We start from the raw sequence: 25,573 nt of genomic DNA, 5'->3' as shown, positions 1-25,573 counted from the left end.
ACACATAGGCTATGAATAATACAGAGTAGACAAAGTTTATTTACAGTGAAAGCAGAGGATGGCAATAAAGCAGACTTAGACACAATGGGTGTCTGTGACCATATGTGTGCCTGCCCTGAGAAACACAGACAGGCATGCGACTGTTGGGAGGACTGGAGTGTCTTCCAGTGGCTCAATGACATTCAGACACTTTTTAAAATAAACCTAAACACGTTTCATTGGGGAGAAGGCTCCTACCACTCAGTGCCTCCTCCACCATCACCCATCACACACTTGTAACAGATACTGGCATTTCCATCATCAGTTTCATTTCTTCAGTGACACAGAAAAAGCCTTGCAGTCATGGAGCTTGTTTGGCCAAAAGATTTCAAAGGTCTGGTGGGTAAGCAGGCATGGGCTTAGCACACAAAAAGCAAACCATTCCCCTCTGTGTGCAAATATCTCAGCTTTTGTAAGACCTATTTCTTCACCTTTTTTCCAGGATCATTTTTACTTTCCTCATTGGCTGCCAGAGAAATCAGTATCTGTCAGGCTTCCTGGCAAACTATTTTAGCATGACAGCTAGTTTCAACCCAATTATATTGCACTGATGGGGACTGACAAGGTATTTAGCTTGCATGTTGTCTCCTCTATCTGTGTCAGAACTTAATGTTTCATTCAGTGGTGCAATGCAGCTGCTTTCACCACTTGTTCAAGTGTTACATTATTAAAAGATTAACAACATTTCTGAATTAATGCATACATTTATTTATGTATCAGATTTAATTAATCTTTCCTGACATATCAGATCATTTTCAGGACAACATCTGTCTTTATTTTGCATAAAATAATGTAATTATGTAATATTTTTCTAGGTCATGTTAGTTATGTGGGTTCTCCTATCAAAATTTTGCTTCTACAGTAACTTCAATTAGGTGTGGACAAAAAAAGCCTCATTTGGATGGTTTCTTCCTTACAAATGATTACAAATAAAGAGTATAAAGAAAAAAACACCACTGACCTGATTTAACGTTCCACAGAGTTCATGAATATTATGCTGCCAAATCCTTTGCTTAAATATTTGCATTGAATTATGAAAGCTTTAATTGTAGCAGGATGTCGATTTATCCTACAAGCAAGGCTTTGTTTTATATTAAAAGTGACAGACATTATATCCCGTTTCACTAGCATGCAGGTGAGCAGTCAGTTTTGCACTATTTTTTGTCAAAGGTAGGGGGGGCTGTGCATCTGTGATGCTGGTGGTACTGATGCAGTGAGCACAGCCCTGCCTCACTCTGCTCAAGGACATTTAGTGACAGATGCTTGGGCAATGAGCTTCGACTCTCATTGCCCATATCCCCCTCCATGGAGGGCAGCAAAATGTCCACTACTGAACAAGTATGAGTCTGGGCAAAAGATGCATGTAAAGAGGAATGCTTCATGAATAATCTCTGGTCTTTGTCATTGTGTTGCAAAATGCAGCAAACCTGCAGACAGATCAGTGAAGAACTAAAAGAAAAAAAAAAGTCAGACTTGCTTAAAATAGCATGTGCAGTAAATTCACAATAAAATATTTCTGATGGGAGACAACAATCATGCTATCAGGTTGCATTTAAATCACACTTGCTATCTAGTTTCGTTTCCTAAAATCCCAAATATTCCTAAATATCATAGATACATACATGTTTCATATTTATGTCTTTTGAATGTTTAGTGAATGTACTTCCCTAAAACCCTATATTGATGATAGATAGGGACATGCTGTAATTACATAATGCTATCCTGAAAATGATTAAAGGACAGGCTTTACAAATTTGACCAGAAGATAAAAAATGATGTTGTGGAGGCAACAGCAGCACTCTTTACACCTCAGTTATGAAACACTTCTCTGCTTTTTGCATGTGGGTTTTATGAGGCAAACACAACGCAGTGCTGCTATCAGATGGTATTAGCATCTGGCGTTGGAGCTTCCCATTTCAGTGTCGATTCCATATGGTGTTCAAGTTCATGAAGCCCCATTAAGTGTGTCTTTCACCTTAGGACGAAAAGCTGTCCATTATTCTATGTGCACTTTTGTCTTGTGTTTATTCAGATTTTTTTCTTACTCAATGTGAAATTGTGGGGGGCATGCCAACGATTATGCATAGGAATTGGCTCATCTGCAAGCTGGCAGACAGAAGGATCCTGCAGCAGGACATGCTTTACTCAATACCAATAAATTGACATTTGCTGGACAGGTTGTATAGATACTTTGTAAACACTTTGATAAACTGTTTTTTTTTTTTGTCGGAAAACATTAAATCAGAATCTCAACAGGACATAATTGTCTTCATTTTTTTCCCTTTTTCTTAGGTATCTTTGCAAAAATGTAAACCTTTTTAATGCTAGTATTTACTCAGGGTCAGGGTTGCCTCCTCAGAAACAAGATTCCTGTTTGATTCTACATCATCTAGTTACAAGATTGATGGATTGACCAACTGAGAAATATAGACCAACAGGATGTGAAAACAATGCTTCTTTAGCACTATTGGTATATTGTCAAATGTAATGCACATATTTTTGTATTTTTCTCCTTAGGACAGATGTTCAGCTATGGGGAAAGTATGCTTGTTTATCTTTAACATTTTTTAGAATATTTGTATCTTCTTTGGCACATGAAGACTACTGACAACATTGATGGGACCTTATTGTCCATCAAAGATGATTGGGTTAAAAGGAGAAAAAACAGAAAACAAAGCTTTATCAGCTTTTTTTTATTGGTTTAGCAAACTATCAGAAAACCCTTATATTTTAAATAACAACAACAATTAACATCAGCTAATACAAAATTATATTAAAAAAAAGATGCTTAGTAAAGTCTTTAGATGGAACAAATGTCTTTTTTAACTTTTTGATGTTTTAGTGTCTTTGTGAGAGCTGTCTGCCATCGTAAGTTCAGAAAAAACAGGCGCTCATTAACAGACAGAGCTGCATCCCATGGGGCAGGGAAGTGTCTCCCTCCTATTGATGTGTACACACATGTTGACAGGCTCTTTCACCATCCTGCTGTGTCATGCTCCAGCACATATTTGGGTCTAACCAGTCCCTCATGCATCATCGTACCTGGAATCATCACCTCGCTGATCCCTCCGACCAATTTAGGAAATGCTTGCCACTTGTTTAGATGCGTTCACTGCCCCAGGATGACTTACAGCTCATAAACAGTTTCCATCACGACACTCAAGCAAGTAACAGAAAAACAAGTGACTTACTGCCCTCACCTGTTACCTGAAAAAAACTTCTTGCATATAAAATGTTTCTTAACATTTTTTAAGAATTTGTTTTGGACAAAAGCGTCTGCTAATGACTAAATGTAGCTGACTGAGGTGATTGTTTTTCAAAGCAAAATTAAGGGTAAAGTTCCCGCTAAGCTTTGTGGGAAGCTATTTGGGGAGAGGAGGGCAGAAGACATTGGAAGGGAGGCAAATGAGAAGAGAAGAGTGGAAGGACATAACAAATGAAAGGATTAAAATGACCTATTTCAGTTTTATTATTGTTTTGTTAATAAAGCAGAAGTTCTTTAAGCTGAGGTGCTACTGCCTCAAGTCGCACCTCAACTATGTTTTGATCTATTGTAAAGTTTTTTTTTTATTGTAAAGTGTTCTTTTGTTTATGATTATATAGTTTTTAGACAGAATCAAAAACCCTGAGTTGTTTTTTAGGACATAATTTCTCTGTGGCAGGGGTTCATTGTCAGTTTTATGATGTGAAAACCCCAGGAACGACAGGCTCAAGTGATAAGGTTGCCCCTGCTGCCTTGGTATTCTTACAGGGTAAAAAGAGGATCAGAGCATTTAAGCATCTAGTCAATGGCAAATTAGCACACCGATGGCTGACTTTGTATTGGGTTTTTGCTTGTTTTTATCATTGTTTTAAATGAGCAAAATGTTTACTGCGCATGACGTCTTCTCAAAAGCTCAAGAGGACTTATTTACAGATGGCAGAAAGACAGTAGCGCGAGTCACTGCAGGGTTCAGCAAAATACAAGACCAGGGTCCTTTGATTTCCCCCCTCCTCTCTTTGGTCCCCCTCTGTGTGGGTGGGAGGGGATAAAGGGCAGCTGGAAGGCAAATGTTTCCTTTAGGTAATGATATTAATGTTGAACCTTTGAGTGGATCAGTGTGATGCTGGCTGAGTCACATGTTACTGACTAGAAATAAAGACTTACACAACAATAATTAGAGACAGTTTTTGTGAACTTTATTTAATGATTAGTTTTTGTACACAATTAATAAGAAAAGGTGTTTATCTCTTTATTTATTCGGATAGAATACATTCAAATGAAATCCATGGTGAACTTTCCTCTTTTCTGTGGATTTAAAAAGTATTAATACTGTGGGTACATTTACAGCTGATAGCACTCCGTGTCATATATGGAGCCGCCACCGGTGTGTGAATGTGTGTGTGAGACTGGGTGAATGGGACAGTGACTGTAAAGTGCTTTGGGCCTTCGATTAAGGTAGAAAACGCTATATATTTACCATTTAGCATATAAAGACGCAATTAAGGACCTCTTGTTTGTGTATTGAAATTAGCTGTGTAAGTGATGCACTACTGTAGTTGTTCATGGCGGAAGTCAAATGCATTGCAGAATATAAATGCTTTACTGAGCACACAAACACATTTCAATAAGTGGAGATCTTAAACGAATAAAAGATTTATTTGTGATACAAAAGATGTGCATGAAATTAGTCTGTTGTCTTTGGCAATTAGACTCCGGGCCTACTTGCTGGTGGGAAAATCTCAGACCATAGATGAATGTATCCCTGAGCCTAAATGCTGATGGTGGTTTAGGGCCAAGTCATGACAAAGCATTGGTCACAGGTGTAGGTCGGTGTGGAGGAGGGCCTACAAAACTGTCTAAAATGTATAGTGGCAAACATCCATTAATTTAAAAGCAAAAATAGGATTGTGATTGGCTGAGAAGAAAATGCGGGGAATTTAGCTATTCGTTTTTAGTGAAGGCTTAGTTGATGAGTAGCGTACAGAGAGTGACATAAAAACCCAACTTACCAGGAAGTCAGGTGGATCTTCCTCACTGAAATTGCACCAAAGCTTCACTTCTGACATGAGCTTGGAATTAACAGAGGAAAATGTTTCACTGTGACTGGCTTACTGTGTAACCCTCGTGCTATCCTAGGCACGTTACCATTGGGAGTAGGGTCATCTAGACCCACTAGACAGTGCGCTGAACCTTTTTTCTTCAATGATTTGAGAACATCACTGGTGTCCATGGATTACATGAAATCTTTCCACCTTTATCCACCTTTGTCATGGTAGGGAGAACACATCAATGTAAGGGTGGGGTCATCTAAGATAGCACAAGGTTTAAATGACCGTTGGCAGAACTGTAACTGTCAGACTGACGATTTTCCCTCATGTATGTTATGCTGTAAAAAGCCCCCACTCAAATCGTCTTTTGATATATTGTAGAAGCGTTCCCAGTGGTCTTTTAATAATGATCATGCTGTTTTTAAGCAGAATAAAAACCTGTGCCGCCTTCTAGGACAGGAGTTTATCAGAAATTTGCCTTTGGGTTGTGGGCAGGACTGTTGGGGTGAAGTAAGCCTTCCAATCGTCCCTTTGTTTATATTCTCTCCCGCTATCTTACAGCCCCTCACAACCCCTTTTTTTTTTTTTTTTTTTTTTTTTTTTTTTTTTTTTTAACTTGTCCTGTCCAACAGCTAGGCAAACAGATGAGAGCTGAGGGCCTCTTGTGTTGGACATATTTTATTTTAACAAGAGGGGTTATTCATCTTCAGACAAACCAAAGGTATGTCTGAATAAACCCCTTTTGTAATTGAGGCCAAAATTTATTAATTTCAATCATGTTTGAAAATCTTTGGTGTTGGACCGGACGGAAAAGGAAAGAGGGGAAGAAGAGAGAGGGACGTTAGAGAGAGGGGGGGGTAGGAGGGTGATAATAGGAGGGGAAGGGGGGTAAGACCATGAAGCAGCATAGAGCAGACAGGTTTACTGGTTGTTTATCGTTACGGTACGGTTCAAATGTAGTACAAAAAGGGCGGGGCCTGTTCACACACACTCAAATATTATCAACACACCTGCTAGCCGCAAAAATGTCCACATGTCAACATGCACACAAAACAGATAGTGTTCACGAACGCATACCTATGCCTTTAAACCAACTAGTGTGAAATATTTCATTCATTCAATCATGCAAACTATTAGTGCAAAGGTGAGCTAACACCTGTGCTCAGGTGAGTGTTTATGTTCTTCTAAAATGGATGGTGGAATGTGAAAAGAAGGAGGAGGAGCGCCCAGCCACCCCCACTCCCATACCCCCGCCGCAGCAGCAGCGGCAGCCGGAATTCCCCCAACGCCACACGGGAACAGGCAGGGAACAACCGCCCCCCGGGCGACCAAGACACAACCCCAACCAAACATTACTGGTGCAGCAAAAATGTCGAGCAATATTGGAGCCATCCAGCCATACAGTTTTGAGCCAGATGCCAGCTCAGACGAGGAAAACGAAGACGTATGTGAATCTATTTGTCTGCAAGATAATGGAGCGGAGCAGGGAGCTTGTGGCCTGGCAATTGTAGTTTCTATGTAATAACTACAAGCTTTTTAAAATGGCATTTTTTTCATCTGCTCCTGATTCACCAAGATTTGAATAAAAAAGTAGTCAGAAGTGAAATTCTATGCTTAATTGTCTTCATAAATGTCCTCCATCATCAGAAAAATGCTACAAGAACATGTCAAAATCACCAAAACACAATTTTCATTGGGGTGGGCCTTTAAAATGATTTCTTTGAACATTCAAAGATATCGTAATTTGTTATCTCTTCTAGTAAAGTCAAAGGTTATGCTACTAAGGTGGAAACAGAGAAATAAAATTCCTTTTTTTAAAGATCCGATCTGCTGATGAATGACGTAGCATTCAAGCTGAAAACCAATGTGAGCTTCCAGGATTGGGTCTTTCCACCATGTAAACCGCTTCCAGTCTATTAGTGTCTTCTTGTAGTAAATTAAACTCTAACTTTCTGGTGTTTCTGAGCCACATTGAGCTTAAAAGAAATAAAGAATGAAGCTGGTGTTTTTGTTAAGTATTCTAAGACAGCAGGCTAAAGAGAATGTGTCAGTGATATAACACGATGGCACAGATGAGGCTGGTTACTGAAGGAAGCAATGGCAGCTTCCTTGCTGGTGAGATAGCAGGGGACCGGTTCACAGCTCAGCCCATCCTCTCGGTGACAGTGTTACGTTCTGCCTCTCCGCTTTGTCGTCAGAGCAGCCCCAGCCTCCCTCCTGCACACTTCTCCTCTGCTCTGCACCAGAAACGAGCACTCTCATCTTTCCTTCTTTTTTTTCCTACCCTCGCTCTCTCTGTTCTGATAGTGCGTGAGCTCAGAATGAGGTTAGCAGCACCAACAGCACCAGCAGCAGATAGAGACAGCAGAGGCACACTTACTGCAGCAGCCAGGGGAGGCTGTCCTTCAGCCGTGCACTTTCTACCGCTGCATTCACTCCTGCCCTAAGAAGGCAACACTCATTCCTGTGCTCTCTCTCAGCCGGCTCCTTTCCTCCTCTCCAAATTCATCTTCTGAATTTGTCTCCCCATCTCTCTCTCTCTCTCTCTTTCTGTGTAGCGGTGATGGAGAAGACCACCATGTAGAGACGGAGAAGCAGAGGAGGCAAGAGCAGAATTGCAGCAATGGGAAGCCACACATGGAGTGGGTCTGGACGGCAGCCGTGGTGAGCCTGAGACCAACAGGACTTGAAACCACCATTATTACCCTTCTCAGGACTTAACCACTGGGGCTGTCCAACGCTTACCTGGATGCTCCCCACTTGTGATTTATCATTCCCTCTTCTCTCCCTGCTCCATCTTTCTTTTTTCTCGTCTTTTTGACTTAGCCTTTTTTTTCTTGTTTTTTTTTTCATCGCTGAAATTTTTTGCTATTGAAACAAAAGCAACTCATCACTTTGTTCCCTTAGGATTTTTTTGCCCATTTTTTTTTCTTTGTCTGCCTACTTCAACCCTTTAGGGTGTTTTCTTCCCTTCCTTTTTTTTTTGATAATTACTGGCTTTTTAAAATCCTGTTTTGGAGATTTTTTTGGATGGGACTTAGCTCTGCTGTGCAATCTTTTTATTCTACAAGCAATAACAAATATCAGTCTGACTGACTCAACTAGTTTGAAATCATGGGGGACATGTCCAATAGCGATTTTTATGCCAAGAACCAAAGAAACGAGGGCAACCATGCAGCAGACTTTGGCTGCTCGGTCATGGATCTGCGCTCGTTGATGGAACTGCGTGGCACAGAGGGGGTGGTCAAGCTCCAAGAAGATTATGGGGGAGTAGAAGGACTGTGCAAACGACTCAAAACCTCACCCACTGAAGGTAAGTTCTTGTGTGTAAAACTGCTTGTTTTACTTGGGGTGGATGTTGTGTGTGACAGAACCTGTACCTGTGGATCAATTACTTGGTTAATATTCTCTGATCTGTTATAGTTTATTTTTGAATTACCCTTTTATCTGTTTATCGTATTAAAAATGGATATTAAACAGCACAGATACAATGATGCTACAACAGGAGATTGAACTTGGCCACATAAAAGTAAACCAACAATGGGGTAAAGTAGAGGAGTCATGAGGGACTGGATGGTTCTGTTTAAGGCGAAATAAAAATACTTCACAATTCAACTATTTGTAGCACAGACCTCTCTAGCAATTTAGAGTTTCTGCCTCATCATCTTGTACAGAAGCATCCCAACCTGGCTTACCAGCCTCCTTTTTAAGCTCAGGTCTGAGAAGCAGCAGGTTGTTGCTGCAACTATGAAAGGTCTTAGCCCCATTAAACTAACTGTTTTGTTGGCAAATGTGAATTGAGGATACAAGACGGCAACAAAATGGTTGTATTTTTTCCCTTAAGTTTTAATTAAGTTTTTAAAAAAATTGCAATATATTAAAAAAAAAACATTTTGATGCTTTTTGATGCTTTTTTTATCCTAATAGAAAGAACAAAGAGATCATTTTTTCAGCAGGTAGAACACAGGATACACAAGAATAACTTAAAGCACAAAAATTTACTTTTCTGTTCAATTTCTTCAAGATATCCAATTACAACTTACAATTAATTCTTAAAAAAATGAGAATATTAAATCTGATTTATAATGCACTTTACATTCTGATAAAATATCAAAGTGATTTAGTTTTCCTGGAAGAAAAAAAAATATTGGCTGGAATCTGCCCATATGCACACAAAAATGCGATTTCTTAATTGATCAACAGGCCCTGACTCTGAGGTCAGTGATCACGTTCAATCGATGTGTGACATCGGAGGTTCCCTATAACCTTGAAAGGTGATAGTCAAATGAGAGTGTGTTTCCTGACACCCTCCTTTCACTCAAGCACCTTCTTGGTCAACTGGCAATGAGGACACGGTAAAGCAGACTGACTATGCTTCTGTATCTTTATTCCCATTATTTTATATGCTATCAGACTCTTTCCAGTGTTGGCAAGGTCATCAAATCTTCTTCATTCACCTCTGGGTCGGCAAAAAGCTCATCAGTTCTAAGCTGGGTCAGTAGATCCATAAGTCAAGCATCTTGCTTGAAAATGCTGGGGTAGGATCCAGACCCCCTGACCCTAAACAGAACATAGCATGAATAGAAATAAATGGATGAGGTGTGTTAGCTTGCACAAATGTTTACATGTCCATAACTTTTTAAACTCCAATTTCAGCATCAACTCCCTGTCTGAAGCCAAAAAAAGAACAAATTGGTGTGACTTAATAAAACAAAACAAAACAAAAAAACAATATGTTGACATTGTTTTGTTTTTATGGAACTTATTTAGCCAACAGGCGATGACATGGATCATTTTGGGAAAATTTTTCAGAGCTGCTCATGGGTTTTCCAAATTGTCTTACGACTAGTTACTTAGTTTAAACCCTGTTTCTTTATTTTCAATTTTTTATGTTTTCTTTTTTTATTGGGTGGGCAAGGAGAACGAAATGTTGGTTGAGCTGAAAGCTCCTCTCTGTTTCCTAGAGAAGGTAGAGTGGTAGAACACATCAAGAATACTGCATGGTAGGAGCATGGAATTGGGGCATTTCCAATTTTTACAAATTAGAGGGACATACAACTGCCTTAGACGCTATGTGGTATGAAAAAAAAGGAATGCGTGGGGGTGGGTGGGTTACATGAAAAAGGAATTCTTGTGAAAGAAAAAGGTTGCTGACCTAAGAAAAACACTTATTTTTTAATCAGTTACTTAGTTCCTTGATTTCACTATAACATTTAATAGCTGGAGAATACAGCCTAAAAATGAAGAGAATGGACTGTTTCTCATCAATGTTAATGCCACATCTGCTGAAAAATATGCCTGAGGCATTACAGAAATGCTGAAATGAACCATTATCACAACTGACATCAAATAATAGTTTCCATTGTTGTAAGTGTTGTGATTAGATCCACATATTCCACATCACATTTTATTACTGTGACAAACATTAACCAAGGATCAGAGCCTGCAACTTAAGCCGAAGCGATTGCAATTAAACCTATAAATGAAAGCTCAAAGCAATGAAAATTATCATTGAAATTTGGGATGGGAAATAAGCTTGACCAACCCTAACCCTAACTCTCATCAACACCTACTTATCTTGTGACATAAAACCTAATTGGAGCAACAGCACTGGGTGTTAGTAGCTGTAATTTAAACCCTGTAAATCTGAATCTTTGTCTTGTACAAGATACTAGTCTATAAAGAAATAAAGTAATATTAGTGCCCTACTCGCCAATTTTAACTGCACCCCCCTTAGTACACACACCCCTCCCCCTTCAATATATATATTCAAACATAAACACACACACATGCACACAAACACCCTCTCAAACACCCATACACGCACACACATTTTACAAGGAAGGTGGGACCTGGGTCCATCTGTCCCCTACCCCTTCCCTGGTGGGGGGTGCGGGCCTCTTGGCGATGGCGGCCGTGTCCCTTGGGTGCCGGCTCCCTGGGCCCGGCGGTGCTCTCTCCCCCGGCTCTATTACACCTGAGCCGGGGGTGTTCGTGTCCCTGGGGGGTGGGTCCTGGTCCTTGCCCCTGGGCGCTGGGCCCCGCCAAACTTCCAACATGGCCGAGCCTGGTCGGGCCATATTTATAACACCCCTTGTGGGCCACCCTTTTTTCCCCGGGGTTCCCCCCTCCTGGGCCGGGGCGGCGGGCCCCTGCCTTGCTCCTACCTGGACCAACCGTGGGCCGGGTGGGTGGCTGCCTGGAGTGCGGAGCGGGTCTCCCTTGGGGGGTCCTGGCTCGTACCTGGGGTCGGGGCGGGGGGATGCCCGGAACTCCGGGGTGGTGGTGGGGTGCTCGTCTGGGGCTGTGGGCGTCCCTCTCCGGTGGGGCCCTGCGTTGGGCTCTTCCGGCGCGGCGGGGGGGCTGCTTTCCTGGCTGGGCTGGGGCGGCGCTCTCTTTCCCTCCGCGCCTCCCTGCTCTCTGGCTCTGGGGGCCTCGCGGCGGTCCTGCTGGCCCTGGCCTGGGTGGCGGTCTTGGTCGCCCGGGGGGCGGTTGTTCCCTGCCTGTTCCCGTATGGCGTTGGGGGAATTCCGGATGCCGCTGCTGCTGCGGCGGGGGTCTGGGTGTGGGGGTGGCTGGGCGCTCCTCCTCCTTCTTTTTCACATTCCACCATCCATTTTAGTGGAATGTGAATCACTTGAGCACAGGTGTTAGCTCACCTTTGCACTAATAGTTTGCATGATTGAATGAATGAAAGATTTCACACTAGTTGGTTTAAAGGCATAGGTATGCGTTCGTGAACACTATCTGTTTTGTGTACATGTTGACATGTGGACATTTTTGCAGCTAGCAGGTGTGTTGATAATATTTGAGTGTGTGTGAACAGGCCCCGCCCTTTTTGTAATACATTTGAACCATACCGTAATGATAAACAACCAGTAAACCTGTCTGCTCTATGCTGCTTCATGGTCTTACCCCCCTTCCCCTCCTATTATCACCCTCCTACCCCCCCCCCCCCCTCTCTAACGTCCCTCTCTCTTCTTCCCCTCTTTCCTTTTCCGTCCGGTCCAACACCAAAGATTTTCAAACATGATTGAAATTAATAAAGTTTGGCCTCAATTACAAAAGGGGTTTATTCAGACATACCTTTGGTTTGTCTGAAGATTAATAACCCTTCTTGTTAAAATAAAATATGTCCATTACAAGAGGCCCTCAGCTCTCATCTGTTTGCCTAGCTGTTGGACAGGACAAGTTTAAAAAAAAAAAAAAAAAAAAAAAGAAATAAGGTAATATTGAGTTTTTTGATCAATACAAAAATGGGATTGCTATTTTTCATAAAACTAAATATAATACATGTATTATGGAAATGAAACAAATAAAGAACTGTTTGTATGTTGTTTGTTCCATTAAAGACCCACTACAATGAAAATAGTGTTTTTGGTGTTTTTAACATGTTCTTGTGGTATTTTCCTGATTATGGAGGAAATAAGTAAATAACTTTAAGATTGCATTTCTGATTATTTCTTTACTCAAATTGTTGCGACAAGGCAGACAAAAAAATGCTAGTTCGAAGACTGTGGTCTTTCTGTGGCACTGCTAATGTTAGGTTGGGGATGTGAGGGGCTGTATTGTAACAGGAAAAAGTATCAACTGTCAGGAGCTGGAGGTGTAGAACCCAAAATACAGGAGACCAGGCTTGGTGGTAGAAACTAAAGCATTCAATTAAAAAAAATGTAAACAAGACAAAACCATGACAACAAAACAGATGACCTGACAAGGATGAACTGAAAACTAAACACTTAAAAAACTCTGAGGGAAATGAACGGAGATCATGATAAACCTGAAACTGGTGTTGCTGACAAAGTGAATATTCAAAACAGTACATAACCAAAACCATAACATACTAAAAAAAATAAAAAAGTTCAATCCTCACATAAACACAGATCTCTCAGTAACAGGGAGGGTTAAGAGGGCAAATTTCTGATGAAGTACTGCGGCTCTGCAGAGACCATGTCCTAGAAAACGACATGGGTGTTTTTTTATTTTGGTGATAAACGGCAGAATCAAAATGAAAATACCACTGGAGGCGCTTTTGCAATAGATCAAAAGATGAATGGAGAGTCTTTTAGGAAAACTTTGGGTACAATCTGTACTTACAGTCAGTGAGTTGGATATCATCTTTTTTTTTTAGTGCCAGTAGATCACTTTAATCAAAATAGGAAAGCAGATCAATAAAAATCTCTCTACTCTCTCTGAACAATGACCTTTTTGCCTTTTTTGGATCTAGTAGTAAAAAGATCAAACTCATTCGAGGTCCATCGCCTAAACAAATTCAGTAAAATCTACAATTTATGCTCCTTGAAGCTTTTTCTTTAATATATAATTATTTTTAATTTAATATAAGCAATAAACTTTTTTTTTTATAAAGTAGTCCTTTTCTTTCAATCTTCATTGATAATCAATCTGCTGTAGTCAAAAGTTGGATGACGAAGCTCCTGGTGGTGCTTCTGCAAGGCAGACCCCCTGACCAGCAATGGGACCAGCAGGTAATGGCTGGTCCCATTACCTGCTCTGAGCTGTGTTATAGAGAAATATGATCATGCTAATGCTTGCTGTCATCATGTTTTGTCATGTGTGGGATGTTTGTGTGTCCCTGGAGCTTAGAGTTGGTGGCATGCATGACTATGTATCATTCCATCTCTTTTATGTGGTGCAATAGAGTTTGTGAATTCAGCACAAATGCACAATGACTTTAAGGTGTAGAAATTCAGCTAAAACTGTGGATCCAAGAGTGTGCATTTCTGCCCTACAAAAGACAATTACTAGTTTAAAGACCGACTCCAATGAAAGTCATGATTTTGCTTTTAACATGTTCTTGTGACATCTTCTTGATGATGGAGGACATATATAAATTACATTTAGCTTGAAATTGCGTTTCTGAGTATTTTGTTATTCAAATAGTTGTAAATCAAGAGCAGACAAAAAAATGTCGTTTCAAAAAGCTTGAAGGTGTTACATACAAACTACAGGGAGCCACAAGCTTCCTGCTCCGCTCCATTCCAATGCATCCACTTGGAAACAAATAGATCCATGAACGTCTTTGTTTTCCAAAATTGCACGTCATTTATGTTGCACCGGTAATGTTTGGTTGGGGTTGTTAGGGGCTGTGGGCAAGTGGGAGATCATATGAACAGATGAATACAACTCAGAGGTGAATTTATAAAGAACTACTGCCATTTTGCAGTAACTATGTCCTAGAAAACGACGCAGGTTTTTTAAATTTGGCTTAAAATTTGCATAATCATAATTAAAAGACCACTGGGAATGTTTTGAAAATAGATCAAAAGATATTCAGAGTGGGATTTTAAATTACATTTCAAAAATACTGAGATGTTTCTGAGACAAATCAATGATTTGATTAGGAGAAAAAGTATTTTCGTTCATTTTAATTAAAAAAGAACTAAAAAAAGGGCAAATCTGCAATGTTTGAGCTGTGATACATCAAAGAAATGATAGCTGTCAAGAAACGACGCACAAAGCTGCTGCTTCTTTATATAATGTAGCTGTATCACACTGCAGTTGTACATGTGTCGCCTGGTAGGCGATTGTGAAGTGCAGTGTTAGCATTTCTGTCAGGCAGTCAGAAGTTGAAGTGCATGAGTTTTTTCTTAGCTTGAATTTAACATTTTTAGGGAACATTATTTTCTTCTAAAAATGGAATAAGAATGGATCTCATAGTCAGAAAAAGCGACGTTTTGGTTGGTGCTGATTATGCAAATTTGGGCTCAACAAGGTTTAGCTTTAGGGTATTGGAAAGCCTGTCTGTTCAGGAAGGAATTGTGAATCCCTTTAGATCAAAGTTGTTCCTCAAGGTGCAGGATTGTACAAAATAAGAAATAGTAACCCAAGCGCTAAAACCCAAAGAAAGAATACTTTATAATAGCTAAAGGAGTTGAATAAATGATATTGCAGATTTAGGTGAAATTAACATTTTTTGCCAAGACAAATTTCTCTCCACGATTTTCTTTTTTTTTAAAGCTAACTGCAGTGGCCCTCCTTATCTCACTTTCTTCTCAGTTTTCATTATGTGTAATATCTACTACTGCCAAAAAAATCTCCTTTAAAATCACCTCTCAACAGCTCCTAGAACAGTGCCACCCCTCTTTTTTATTAGATTCAAAGCAGAACGTTTATATAACCATGCAAATATGCATCTAATGTGAAAAGTTCAGGCAACAAAACGGCAGCCTGGATTTTCATTATATTTTAAACTCAAACTCGTGCTTTTTTGACTTTTGACTTCTCTCCTTTAGCCTGCATAAAGTTGAGCGGGCTATTTTAGGCTAGCATAGTTTTGAAAGTGAAAATATGTCTGAGTAGGAAGGTTGTTCAGGAAAAAGTGAGAGACTATGTGTTTATTTTCAGATAAGCGGACCAACAAGGCTTCTAATTTTACTTGATAAATATAGTATTTATATAGGACAATGTAATATGTAGTTAATATTTCTTTTTTTAAATTTCTTTTGGAATCTGCATAAACATGTAAACTGGTAACACAACTAAACTGTAAACTGTGTTTACTGTAAACTGTAAACACCTAACACAACATTTACATCACCTTAATAATGGCAACACAGTCTTTCACCTGAGATATTTTGGATAAATTATTTGGAAAGATATTTGGATAAATTAAAACAAGTGCCAACTGATTTATTTAACCCTATACATCTCAAAAGCATTATTATAAAACCAACAACTCCATTTTTTTCTGGTGGTGCAATTAAAAAATTTCCATTTAAAGCAGGCATGTCCAAAGTCCAGTCTGTGGGGCCAAACACAGCTTGTGATTAAATTAGCTAAATGACGTTATAAGCCACTGTAAAGCCGGCCCGTGGCATCAGCCAGTGGCTACTTGACGATTGCAATTCTAAGCAACCAATAAAGGGTATTTTCTCGCATTGTCTTTTTTTTTTAAGTGTTGTTCTGTTCACGACTTACCTCTTGCTTTGAGGATTAATTAACGATCTTTACTTATTTAAATTGTTTCTTTTTCTCTCTACGGTTACCCCCCCCCTCCCCCTTACACCTGGCCTTTATGTTCCTCTACCCCCATTTCTGTCTCTTTATGACATCTTACCTTCTCTTCCATCTCTTTATACTCTCATCTGCTCTCATTTCTATTTTGGTGCTCTAGTTGGTCTGTGATATCCCGTTGGGCCAGTGTTCAGTGTAGCCTAAATAGACCTGCTCTACATCTATAACCTTCATCATCTCTCTTTCTTCATCTGACTTTTGTTCACTCTGTTGGTTAAAATGTACTTTTTTTAAAGTTGAACATTTAGCTTTGTTGCTAAAATTGTGTTGATTTCGGATTGAAATTAGATGTTTTTGAAAAAAAAAAAACATCTACACATATATATATATATATATATTTCATGCGATCTTTGCTTCGTCTTAGGGCGTTCTAAAAAAGTGGAGAGAATAAAGTCTTAAAGAAATGCATCACCAGACCGAGAACATCATACAGTGCCTTTATTTATCTGTGAAAAATTGACAAATTTTGCATAATCAAATTTTCAAGAAGAAAACTCATCCTACACATCACTTGTGATGCAAAAAAAAAAAACAGTTCAGGATCTTTAGATTTGCATGGACACACATGTAAATGTATGCATTAGAGTTTTCATATATAAATAAGAATAATAATGGATTGGATTTATCTGCCCTTTTCTAGACACTCAAAACACTTACAATGTGTATCCATGATACACACACTCATCATTCATACTTGGTGATGGTAACTACTGATGTAGACACAGCTGCCCTGGGGCAGACTGACAGGTGTGGCTGCCAGTACGCGCCCACGGCCTCTTAGACCATCACCGGGACATTCATACACATTCACACACCAATGGAGCCACACTGGGGGGAGGGGGGGGGGGGGGGTAAAGTGGAGGGGGAATTGTCTTGCCCAAGGTCATAACGACAGTTGGCTGGGGGGGAGCGGGGATCGAACCACCAACCCTTTGATCATTGGCTGACCTGGTTGTTTACCCAAGACGCCCAAAAATGCATGATCCATAAAGAGCTAAGAAAAAGTAAATGATAACAGTATGCGTGAGATGTGTGTATGATGCAGTGACCGTGCTGCTATCCTTAAGCCACTGTCGCTCCCTGATATACAAGTCTGACTCTGTTCTGTCTGCTGCTGCTGCAGCTGTAAGGTATTTATGAAATTTGTACACTGCATAGGAATCCCCCCATACCCTTGGCTTCATCTGATGTCTACCTCAGTTCACACATTCTCTGCAGAAATTTGCATCACCTCCTTTTACGTCACCCTATTCTTGTTAATTTTTTAAAATCTTTTCCCCTAATCTCTTTTTATCCGCCATGAAAACCATCATATTCTCACAGTCTCCATTCATCAACCTCCTCTTCTGCTCTCAGCCCTGTCGTGCTTTGCTCTCCATCTTCTTGTTTATCCCTCCATGTTCCTCCTCTCCTTTTCTCTTTTCTTTCCAACCTTCCCTCCATCCATCGCTCCCTGATGATCTAATCACGTTCTCCAGTCGCAGGACCTCGAACACGTTCCCCTCTGACACAGTCTATTTAATCTTTGTCCCACAAGAGCTCTCTCTCTCATAAAAAGCTGCCGTCTCTGTAATAAGGACAATTCCTCCTGTTCTGCAACTCCTCTGCTCCTTCTCTTCTCCCCCTCTTGTGTCCTCATCTTGTGACACTGTGAAAGAGCTGGAAGTGGTAAAAATAAAGAGAGAATGAAGTGGGAGACAGTGAGAGAGGAAGGGAAATGGGACTCTCTGTGGACAGATTATAATGATACACAGCCATTTTGCTCTTTGAGGAAGCACACCCTGTGGAAAGATTCACATACAGGTGTTTCTCTTGCTGTTCACCATTAATGACCTTGAGACAAGCTAAAGTGGTGGGATGACTCAAAACAATTACCGGTACTGCAAAAGTACTACATGTAATAGTACAAAAATTCATAGGAATAAAAGATCTGGCTAAAAAGAAATATATATATATATATATATATATATATATATATATATATATATATATATATATATATATATATATATATATATATATATATATGTATATATATGTATATATACACACACAGTGCAGACCTAAAGTTTGGACACACCTTCCCATTCATTTGAATGAAAGGGAGAAAAATGCCTCTAAAAAAGTAAATTACCGTATGTTCCAATACTATAAGACAAACTACATAGATTAAATCCCCCCCCCAACAAAACAATAGTGCACTTTGTAATCCAAACCTTAATGTGGTGCTTTTTAAAATTCCTGTTCTTTCTTTCATTATAGATGGAAAACACTTTATCATAACACTCTGATTTGCTTGGTTTACTCAGGTTGTCATTGCTATTTATAGAAAGAGGTAGCAGACTAAATGGAAGAGCTTCTTTAGGCAGTTTTAGGCTGATCCACTATGGTTTTTGCATAATGTCCAGTTTGTGATCATTTAATGTTTGATCCTATCATTTGCATTTCTGGTCTGCAGGCAGGAAACGCTACTGTAGCTCTTGAAAGGATGTTTCATCAAGTTTGATGGCTGTATGTTTTGAAAAACAGTTTTCTCTTTTTCACGAATTACTTGAAATTCAAATGATTGAATATTCTCATTGCCCTCTAGAAAAAAACAATGAACAGGCTGTTCTGTTCTCTTGAAAGTTTTTTTTTAATACCAAACTTTTTTTTTACTACCGAACAAAATGTAAGAATTCACTACATAAATTTGCCTACACTAGTCTGAAAATTGTTCAACTTTTTCAACATCACAAGTTCCCATTTTATACAGTAGCTCCTGAGTGTGCCATTCTATCTAGGGTTTTTTATACCCTTAATTTAAAGTCACAGAAAAAAAGATGAGCAGATGTTGGGAGGAGATAATAATGGCTTGTGAATGCTTCCTGTGGGATTTGTTAAGACGTGCAATCACTTCTTAGATGCTTAGACTCTCATATGAGGGTTTGATTAGTCTCCCCAGAGAGGACTGGGCCTAAAGTAAGTCACAGTGATTAAATGAGGTCCTGGAAAAAAAAAGAATCTTTATTTCAAGCAGATGCCCTCTAAAACAATTGTCTGCAGCCAAGAAGGATCAGAGAAGAAGCAGACAATTCACAGTGACACAAAAAGGCGCAGGATGTGGCCAACAGTGAAGCCAGTTGTCTCAAGAGATGCCTGACTAAATAAAAGGGACAGATGCCAAAAAAACTGATTTAACTGGTCTACTGGTGACAAAATCAGAAATTCAATAGTTAAATGTTTGTATCAATTACAACTTTCAACTCTTTTTAAACAGATATCTACATTTTTTTCCATACCTACTTTATTCTATATACCTCTTAAAATATATCTGGCTTACAACTTTCATTTCTTTGACAATGTGAGCTGGAATCTGTCAGGGAACATGGCTGAAGGACCCTTAGCACATCAGAACCATTTTGGTTTTGCAATCTAAACAAAGATACTCCAAATAAATGACAGATGTGCTGAAGCTTATTTATTCTAGTCTGTTGTAGTTTTACCCAAATAAAATGTAGATTTGTTGTTTCATGCTGAGAAACCTGTGGGACAAAAACCCAAACATTTGTTGGTATGTATCAGCCAGTAAGAGCCCACAAACCCAAGTATACTTGCCTTGACAGAGGTGATTTTCCCCAATAGTCACAACCAGAAACTGACATCTCTGAAAGCCTTACTGCTTCAGATGGCTGTCATGCACTGTATCTACATGCATCTTTTAAAATCTCCTGGATCTGAGCTGGCTGGTGAGAGCCAGATGTATAGACAGCTGACACTTTTTGTTAGGCATCACACAGGCCATGCAGATTCTGGGGCTATACCTCAAATCTTTCTGTCTCTTTTTTGTTTTGTTTTTTGCTTTTGAGTTGACCTCTCTTTTTCCCCTCTCTTGCCGTAGGACACATAGGTTGATTGACAGACGTTGTCTTTTTTTTCTCAATAGACCAACAGTAGGAACTATTAATCATGGACACTGCTGTCACAGTTCTAGCAGTTCTCTGTTGGAATATATGTAAATAAAAAGTTAAAAAAAATTCCAAATTAAAAAATCAAGAGATTCAAACTTTTTCGACATTATGACAAGCATTATAGTATTGCACAACATGAATTCTTGCTTGATCTTTCCCCATTTGTTTAGCTAATATTACCATTTACACATGTTTAAGCATAAATTACAATCTAAAAATATAGTTTTATTAAAGATACTTGGGTTTCCTTACTTGTCATAAATTTTAATGACACTCATGCGAACTTCGAATATTAATCGCAAACCCTTTTGTGTTTAAACCTTAACTGAGCCCCGTTGGTGAAACCAGACACTGATAATGTGTCTCAGTGGGCACACATCTACGAGCATGTGAACACACCTGGTCTTGTAATGTTAAAAAAAAACAACAACATTATTTATTGATGTTTTTATGGATACGATTTGAAATTAATTTTAATACTGCTGTTGTCTTTTATCCATCTTTAAACACAATTTATAATGAAAGTAACTAAAACATTTAGTCAGAGTGTCAGTTACATTTGAACTTTTGTTTTTCTACTGAGCCCCATTTCAGCATCATCTGTCACGGCTGCCACACCTGCCCATCCTCACAAAAGCAAACTATTCCGCCTCAAATAGGGTCTGTGATTTTGACTCTGTAATGATTGAGGTGTCACAGAAGTAAAATAAAATGTTAGCAAAAGTGGAACGTGATGTTACAAACAGCACAGAGAGGTGGAATGTGTGAAGCTGTGTGAAAGTGGTTATGTACTCACTATTTCACGCAATTAGGATTTCAGGCAGTGACACTGAAATGACGGGGATTAAAGAAAATAGGGAGGACAACTACAAGTGCAGTGAAAATCCAAAAGCAATGGAAATCATGAACAACTTTCCAGGAAACTTGAATTTAATACCTCTGAGAGGTACAACAGGTTCTGAGAAGTCAGATTAATGGAAAGAACAACAGCTAAGCTATCATCAGCTATACCTTTCCAGTCACCAGATACTCTGCAGGTAATACAAACTGGCAAAAAAAGATGCTAAGGCACAGACACTAAAACCAACACACTCCTTTTGAAACATCCTAATATGATGCAGGATTCCAGGTGCAGCTTGTGCAAAGATGACCCTGAGACGCAACAGCATAGGCATACAGGGACCATCTTAACCAGAAACATCTGTACCCTGAATAGGTTTGAATTCCAAAGATGAAGATGGGAAGCACCATAAAAGGGGTAGAAACTGACTCTATCAGTATCCCATGGGAGATGGCTGAACAACCTTAACCATGACATCACGGGCAAACCGCAGAGGAGAGCCATAGTGACAGATCTGGCAATCCCTCATGGTAGCAGCATCAAGAAGAGGGAACATGAAAAGTGTGAAACATCAAGGGCCTAGGGAGGAACAGAAATAACATCTGGGAATCCAACTCAGATGACTGCAAGTTATGAGAACAGCTAAAAGGATGTGCAGGACCCTTATGCTTTAGCACTCATCAAAGGTTCTGAATTTTGTTAAGGAAAAGATAAAAAGTTTACAACAAGAAATACAACTTAAGTTCTTAAGGTTATCATTAAGTACATTACCGTACTTACATATATTTTATTTGTTTTCTATCCGTGTAGGAGAAAAACTGAAGGAAATGCATGGTTATTTTCTGCTATTTTTCTTTACAATCACAGGACAACTACGCCTTTTAAAACTAAGAATGGAGACAATAAACACCAATTTAAGAATTGACATTTAATTGTAGGACATTCTTTCTAAGTTATTACTATTTTTTGTAAATAGATTAAAGAAATATACAATAAATACACAAAAAATAACCAATAAATGAAGGAGGAGTGTTGAAACAGGTAACCTGACTCAGTGAACAGTTGACAAGTCTGGAATTACAGGATGAAGTTACTGACCCGTTACGCTTTGCCCTTATCACTGGCCAGCTTGTCTGAACACATCCACACTACTGTATCTCTTTACCTTCATTTGCCACCCGTGAACATACAACAAACCCCTCTCACAGAAAGAGCTAGTAAACAGATGTCTCATCAATGTTTTGTACACAAAAGGGGGGCCAAGTCAGATAGCACTAGATTATTTCAGGTTCAGATGGGGACCAGACTTCCAAAATGAATACAATAATTCAGCCAGAAAGAATGATGTTTGCCTGTCTGAAGCAGTGGCATGTTTACTCCTAATTTGCCTGATAAGACTTGAAAAGACATTTTAACCTTGTTTAGATAAATAATATGTAAAGAAACAGTGAAGGGGTTATGCCTTTTGCAACCTTTTCTATAGAAAAATTTGAAAAGAAAACATTAGAAATTTGAAACAAAGAAACAAAAAAAAACATTTGAAAAATGTTTTAAACTAGAAAGTACACTTTCTTAGCTTGGAGGAATTATTAAAAATAAAAATTGTAAATTTTAAAAAAATAAAACTGTTAACTTGAAAGAAATAAAAAACATTTGAAAGAAAACATTTGTAAATTTAAAACTTAAATAAAAAGAAAAATTGAGAACAAAAAGTGAGAATAGCTCCTTCTAAAAAGAGTCTGCAATGTCAGCACCATCCCCAGGCTAACAAGCACCCGCATTCTCCGTGGAGCTAGCGGCAAAAACACTTTCTTTTTATATACACAAATACCCACAATACGCAAATCCATCTTTGCAAAAGTTTGGATGTTGTTTGTTTTTGCGGGCGAAACAAATAGGCGGCACCCACAAGGAGCGAAAGCCGATGCCACAGCGATCAGGTCGTCTTGCTTGTGGTTTGGAAAACAACTGAGGAAAATAATTAATATTTAAAAATCACAAACAATTGTGATAGATTTATGTAATAATTGCTAGAAAACTGCATAAAATAAACATTAACGACATAATTCTCTGCAAATCAATTATTTTGAACAGCTCAAGCCCGAATTCACATAGAGACCCATGTCCACCGAAATCCTCAACGGACATCTGCGCACATCGACGAATGCAAGAAACAACTAATAATTACGTATATCACGCATGCAACACAAAAGACCGTAACATTAGAAAATGCACTAAATGCGCATGCTCAAAATGTACGTAATGGCTGTGTGACCTGGCCTTAAGGCAATATATCACGTAAGCTGTAACTAAACTACAGCTTTGACAACATGGCTTCAGAACACTAAGAAAGAGTTTAGTCTACTAACACAGTGAATTGTTTGTCCAATTATATCCTGAAAATGTTTTTTTAGAGCTTGTGGTGTTACAGTTATGCCTTTTGTCCAATTATAGAAAGAGAATTGGGGGGGGGTGTACACATTACAGAAACTTGCTGCCTAACGCCACCGTCTTACTGGGGAGGCACGAGCTGGGGAGTTTAGTGTGAAAGGTAAAACACAAGAGGACAACAATATAGAGAAACACTTTAAACTTGACACGATTACGGAACACCCCCCCTGAGATTGATTATATGGAGGGGTCTAAGTTTTTAAACACCACATGACTTTGCAGTTTTGACTTTTGAAAAAAAAAAAAAAAACAATGTACTAAGGGTGTATTACTGCCAGTACAAAGCTTGAAGGTTTGATAAATATCAGTTATCTTGGATGAGTGATGTGCGTTTTGTGTATGCATATGGATGTAACAGAGAGAGCTCTGAGCTCGGCTGTTTCACTCCACTCTGCCACTTCACGCATGAGTCAGACTCAGAACACAGTGCCTGACAACAAATTCACCCACTTGTACAGCTGCCCCCACAGACTCGCACACACAAGCACAAAAATGCACAAGCGCTCACACACAGAGGGATATTTCATTTTCTGCGTTGCTACTTACCTTTCATTTTGGTTTTAGTAAATTGAGAGTTGAAGGAGTGGCTCATCAGTTACCAAACTGAGGTGCAGCAGTTATGCCATTAATTGCCAAAATTGGCGGCATGAAAAATACATTTTTTCCCCCTCTTTGTCTTTGTCTACGTTGGTATTGTTATTATAGTTTCGAAAATACAATGATTACTGCACTTGTTTAATAAATTCTTAAGTTATGTTCTTTATGTAGAGCTTGAACACAATGTTTCAAATGACTCAAAGACATAAAAAAAGACCAGTGTTGTTATCTATGTCTTTATTCATGATAAAAGAAGTTGCCTTTTCTTCTTTATATCACACTAAACAAAGCTTGACTCACAACTGCCCTTACGTGTGGAAATGGTATGTTGGCGGGTGAAAAATGGGCAAACCTTTACAGTTCCCGCAGGTGGTCTGTACAAAATATCAAGGTCGTAGACCACTCTGTAAGACCAGAGAAGCAAAATTTTTCATGCGCCTTATTTTCCATGGGCATGCTACAGGTAACAGGTCGTTCAGAACACCTTTATAACATTCAATGGTAAGAAAGGGTAAGTAAATTAGATGCAGATTACAGAATTTTCCGTTTTGAACCCCCCAAATCAGGCTCCTTGTGCAGACTGCACAAGGAGCCTGTGAGTCTAGTTTGCGTGATAATCTGTGCTCCTTCTTACCACATGCATGAAATAGCATCTTCAATTTCATGATATCCTGTAAGGTGGTCACACAAGCCTTAGGGGAACTGCGAGACACTTTTGCGCTCCCCCTAAGATGCAGCCGCTCCTCTCCACGACCCTCTACAGACCTGGAAAATCTCAAAAACCTGCAGCACACATACAGATCAACCCCTCCTTATGGGTGCATGTTACTAATGTCTTGTTTTCAATGGTTCATGATGTATGGCCAACGAAGTGTGCATTATAAGAAAATAACGCACACCGTGGAAGCCTGAACCATCTGATGCGAAGCGGACCCGTGGTCACTTACAAAACAATGCATATATTCAACCATTTTAAAATACTTTATTCTATTTTTCTGGTTTGGATCGCTTTTTTCACAAAAAGCAGACTAGTTGTTACGTGGTGTTATCGTGACAATGCGCTGCTCTGACCTCCAATCTCGACTGCAGCAGCAAAGAAAAGCCATATATATGCTGATCGTCACGATGGGTTATAAAGCATCAGTTCAGAGAGAAAGTTCACCTCTTATCGCTTGTTTTTGTCCAGATGATGAAGCTAAAATTTGTTTCAAAGAAGCCAGCGCAGTGATATAGAAAATTTAAGCGATGTAAGTGGGTCTTCTTTTTTAGGCGTGCACTATCACTTTTTTAATGCACACCCAGCATCCAGTCAGAATCGAGAATTCACCCGGACCATGGTTTAACCCTTGTGCCATCTTATGGGGTCCAGATGACCCGATCCTTACATTGATGTGTTCCCCCTACCATGACAAAGGTGGATAAAGGTGGAGAGGATTTTATGTAATCCATGGACACCAGTGAAGATCACAAATCATTGAAGAAAAAAGTTCAGTGCACTGTCTAGTGGGTCTAGATGACCCAACTCCCAATGTTCAAGTGCTTAGGATAGCACAAGGGATAAGCTTGATTAAACTAGCTAAAACCAACTGATTGAAGTTACATACCCCGAAAACCATCTCAATTATATTAA

General features: G+C 39.3%; 1 protein-coding gene across 22 annotated transcripts in view; it reads left to right on the top strand.

Annotated features, from left to right (window-relative positions):
• atp2b2 (ATPase plasma membrane Ca2+ transporting 2) overlaps positions 1–25,573 on the top strand; it is a 144,126-nt gene that overhangs the window by 50,238 nt on the left and 68,315 nt on the right. For 12 of the 22 annotated variants that reach the window (XR_002873277.2, XR_013655951.1, XM_004068654.5 and 9 more), the window contains exon 1: positions 7,267–8,383. Coding sequence is in view for 20 of the 22 variants with exons in the window: in XM_004068654.5 (XP_004068702.1) it covers positions 8,185–8,383 (199 nt within the window). In the remaining 2 variants the exon portion in view is untranslated. Of the gene's footprint in view, positions 1–7,266; positions 8,384–25,573 lie in introns of those variants that run through there. The other 10 variants (XM_078947080.1, XM_078947075.1, XM_011474843.4 and 7 more) reach the window with 1 other exon arrangement.

The sequence above is a fragment of the Oryzias latipes genome, chromosome 5, assembly GCF_053564925.1.
Source record: "Oryzias latipes strain Hd-rR chromosome 5, Olatipes_Hd-rR_3.1".
In the NCBI taxonomy this organism is placed as follows: domain Eukaryota; kingdom Metazoa; phylum Chordata; class Actinopteri; order Beloniformes; family Adrianichthyidae; genus Oryzias; species Oryzias latipes.
Note: the sequence above shows the minus strand (reverse complement) of the source record. Positions and strands in the feature narration are given on the sequence as shown.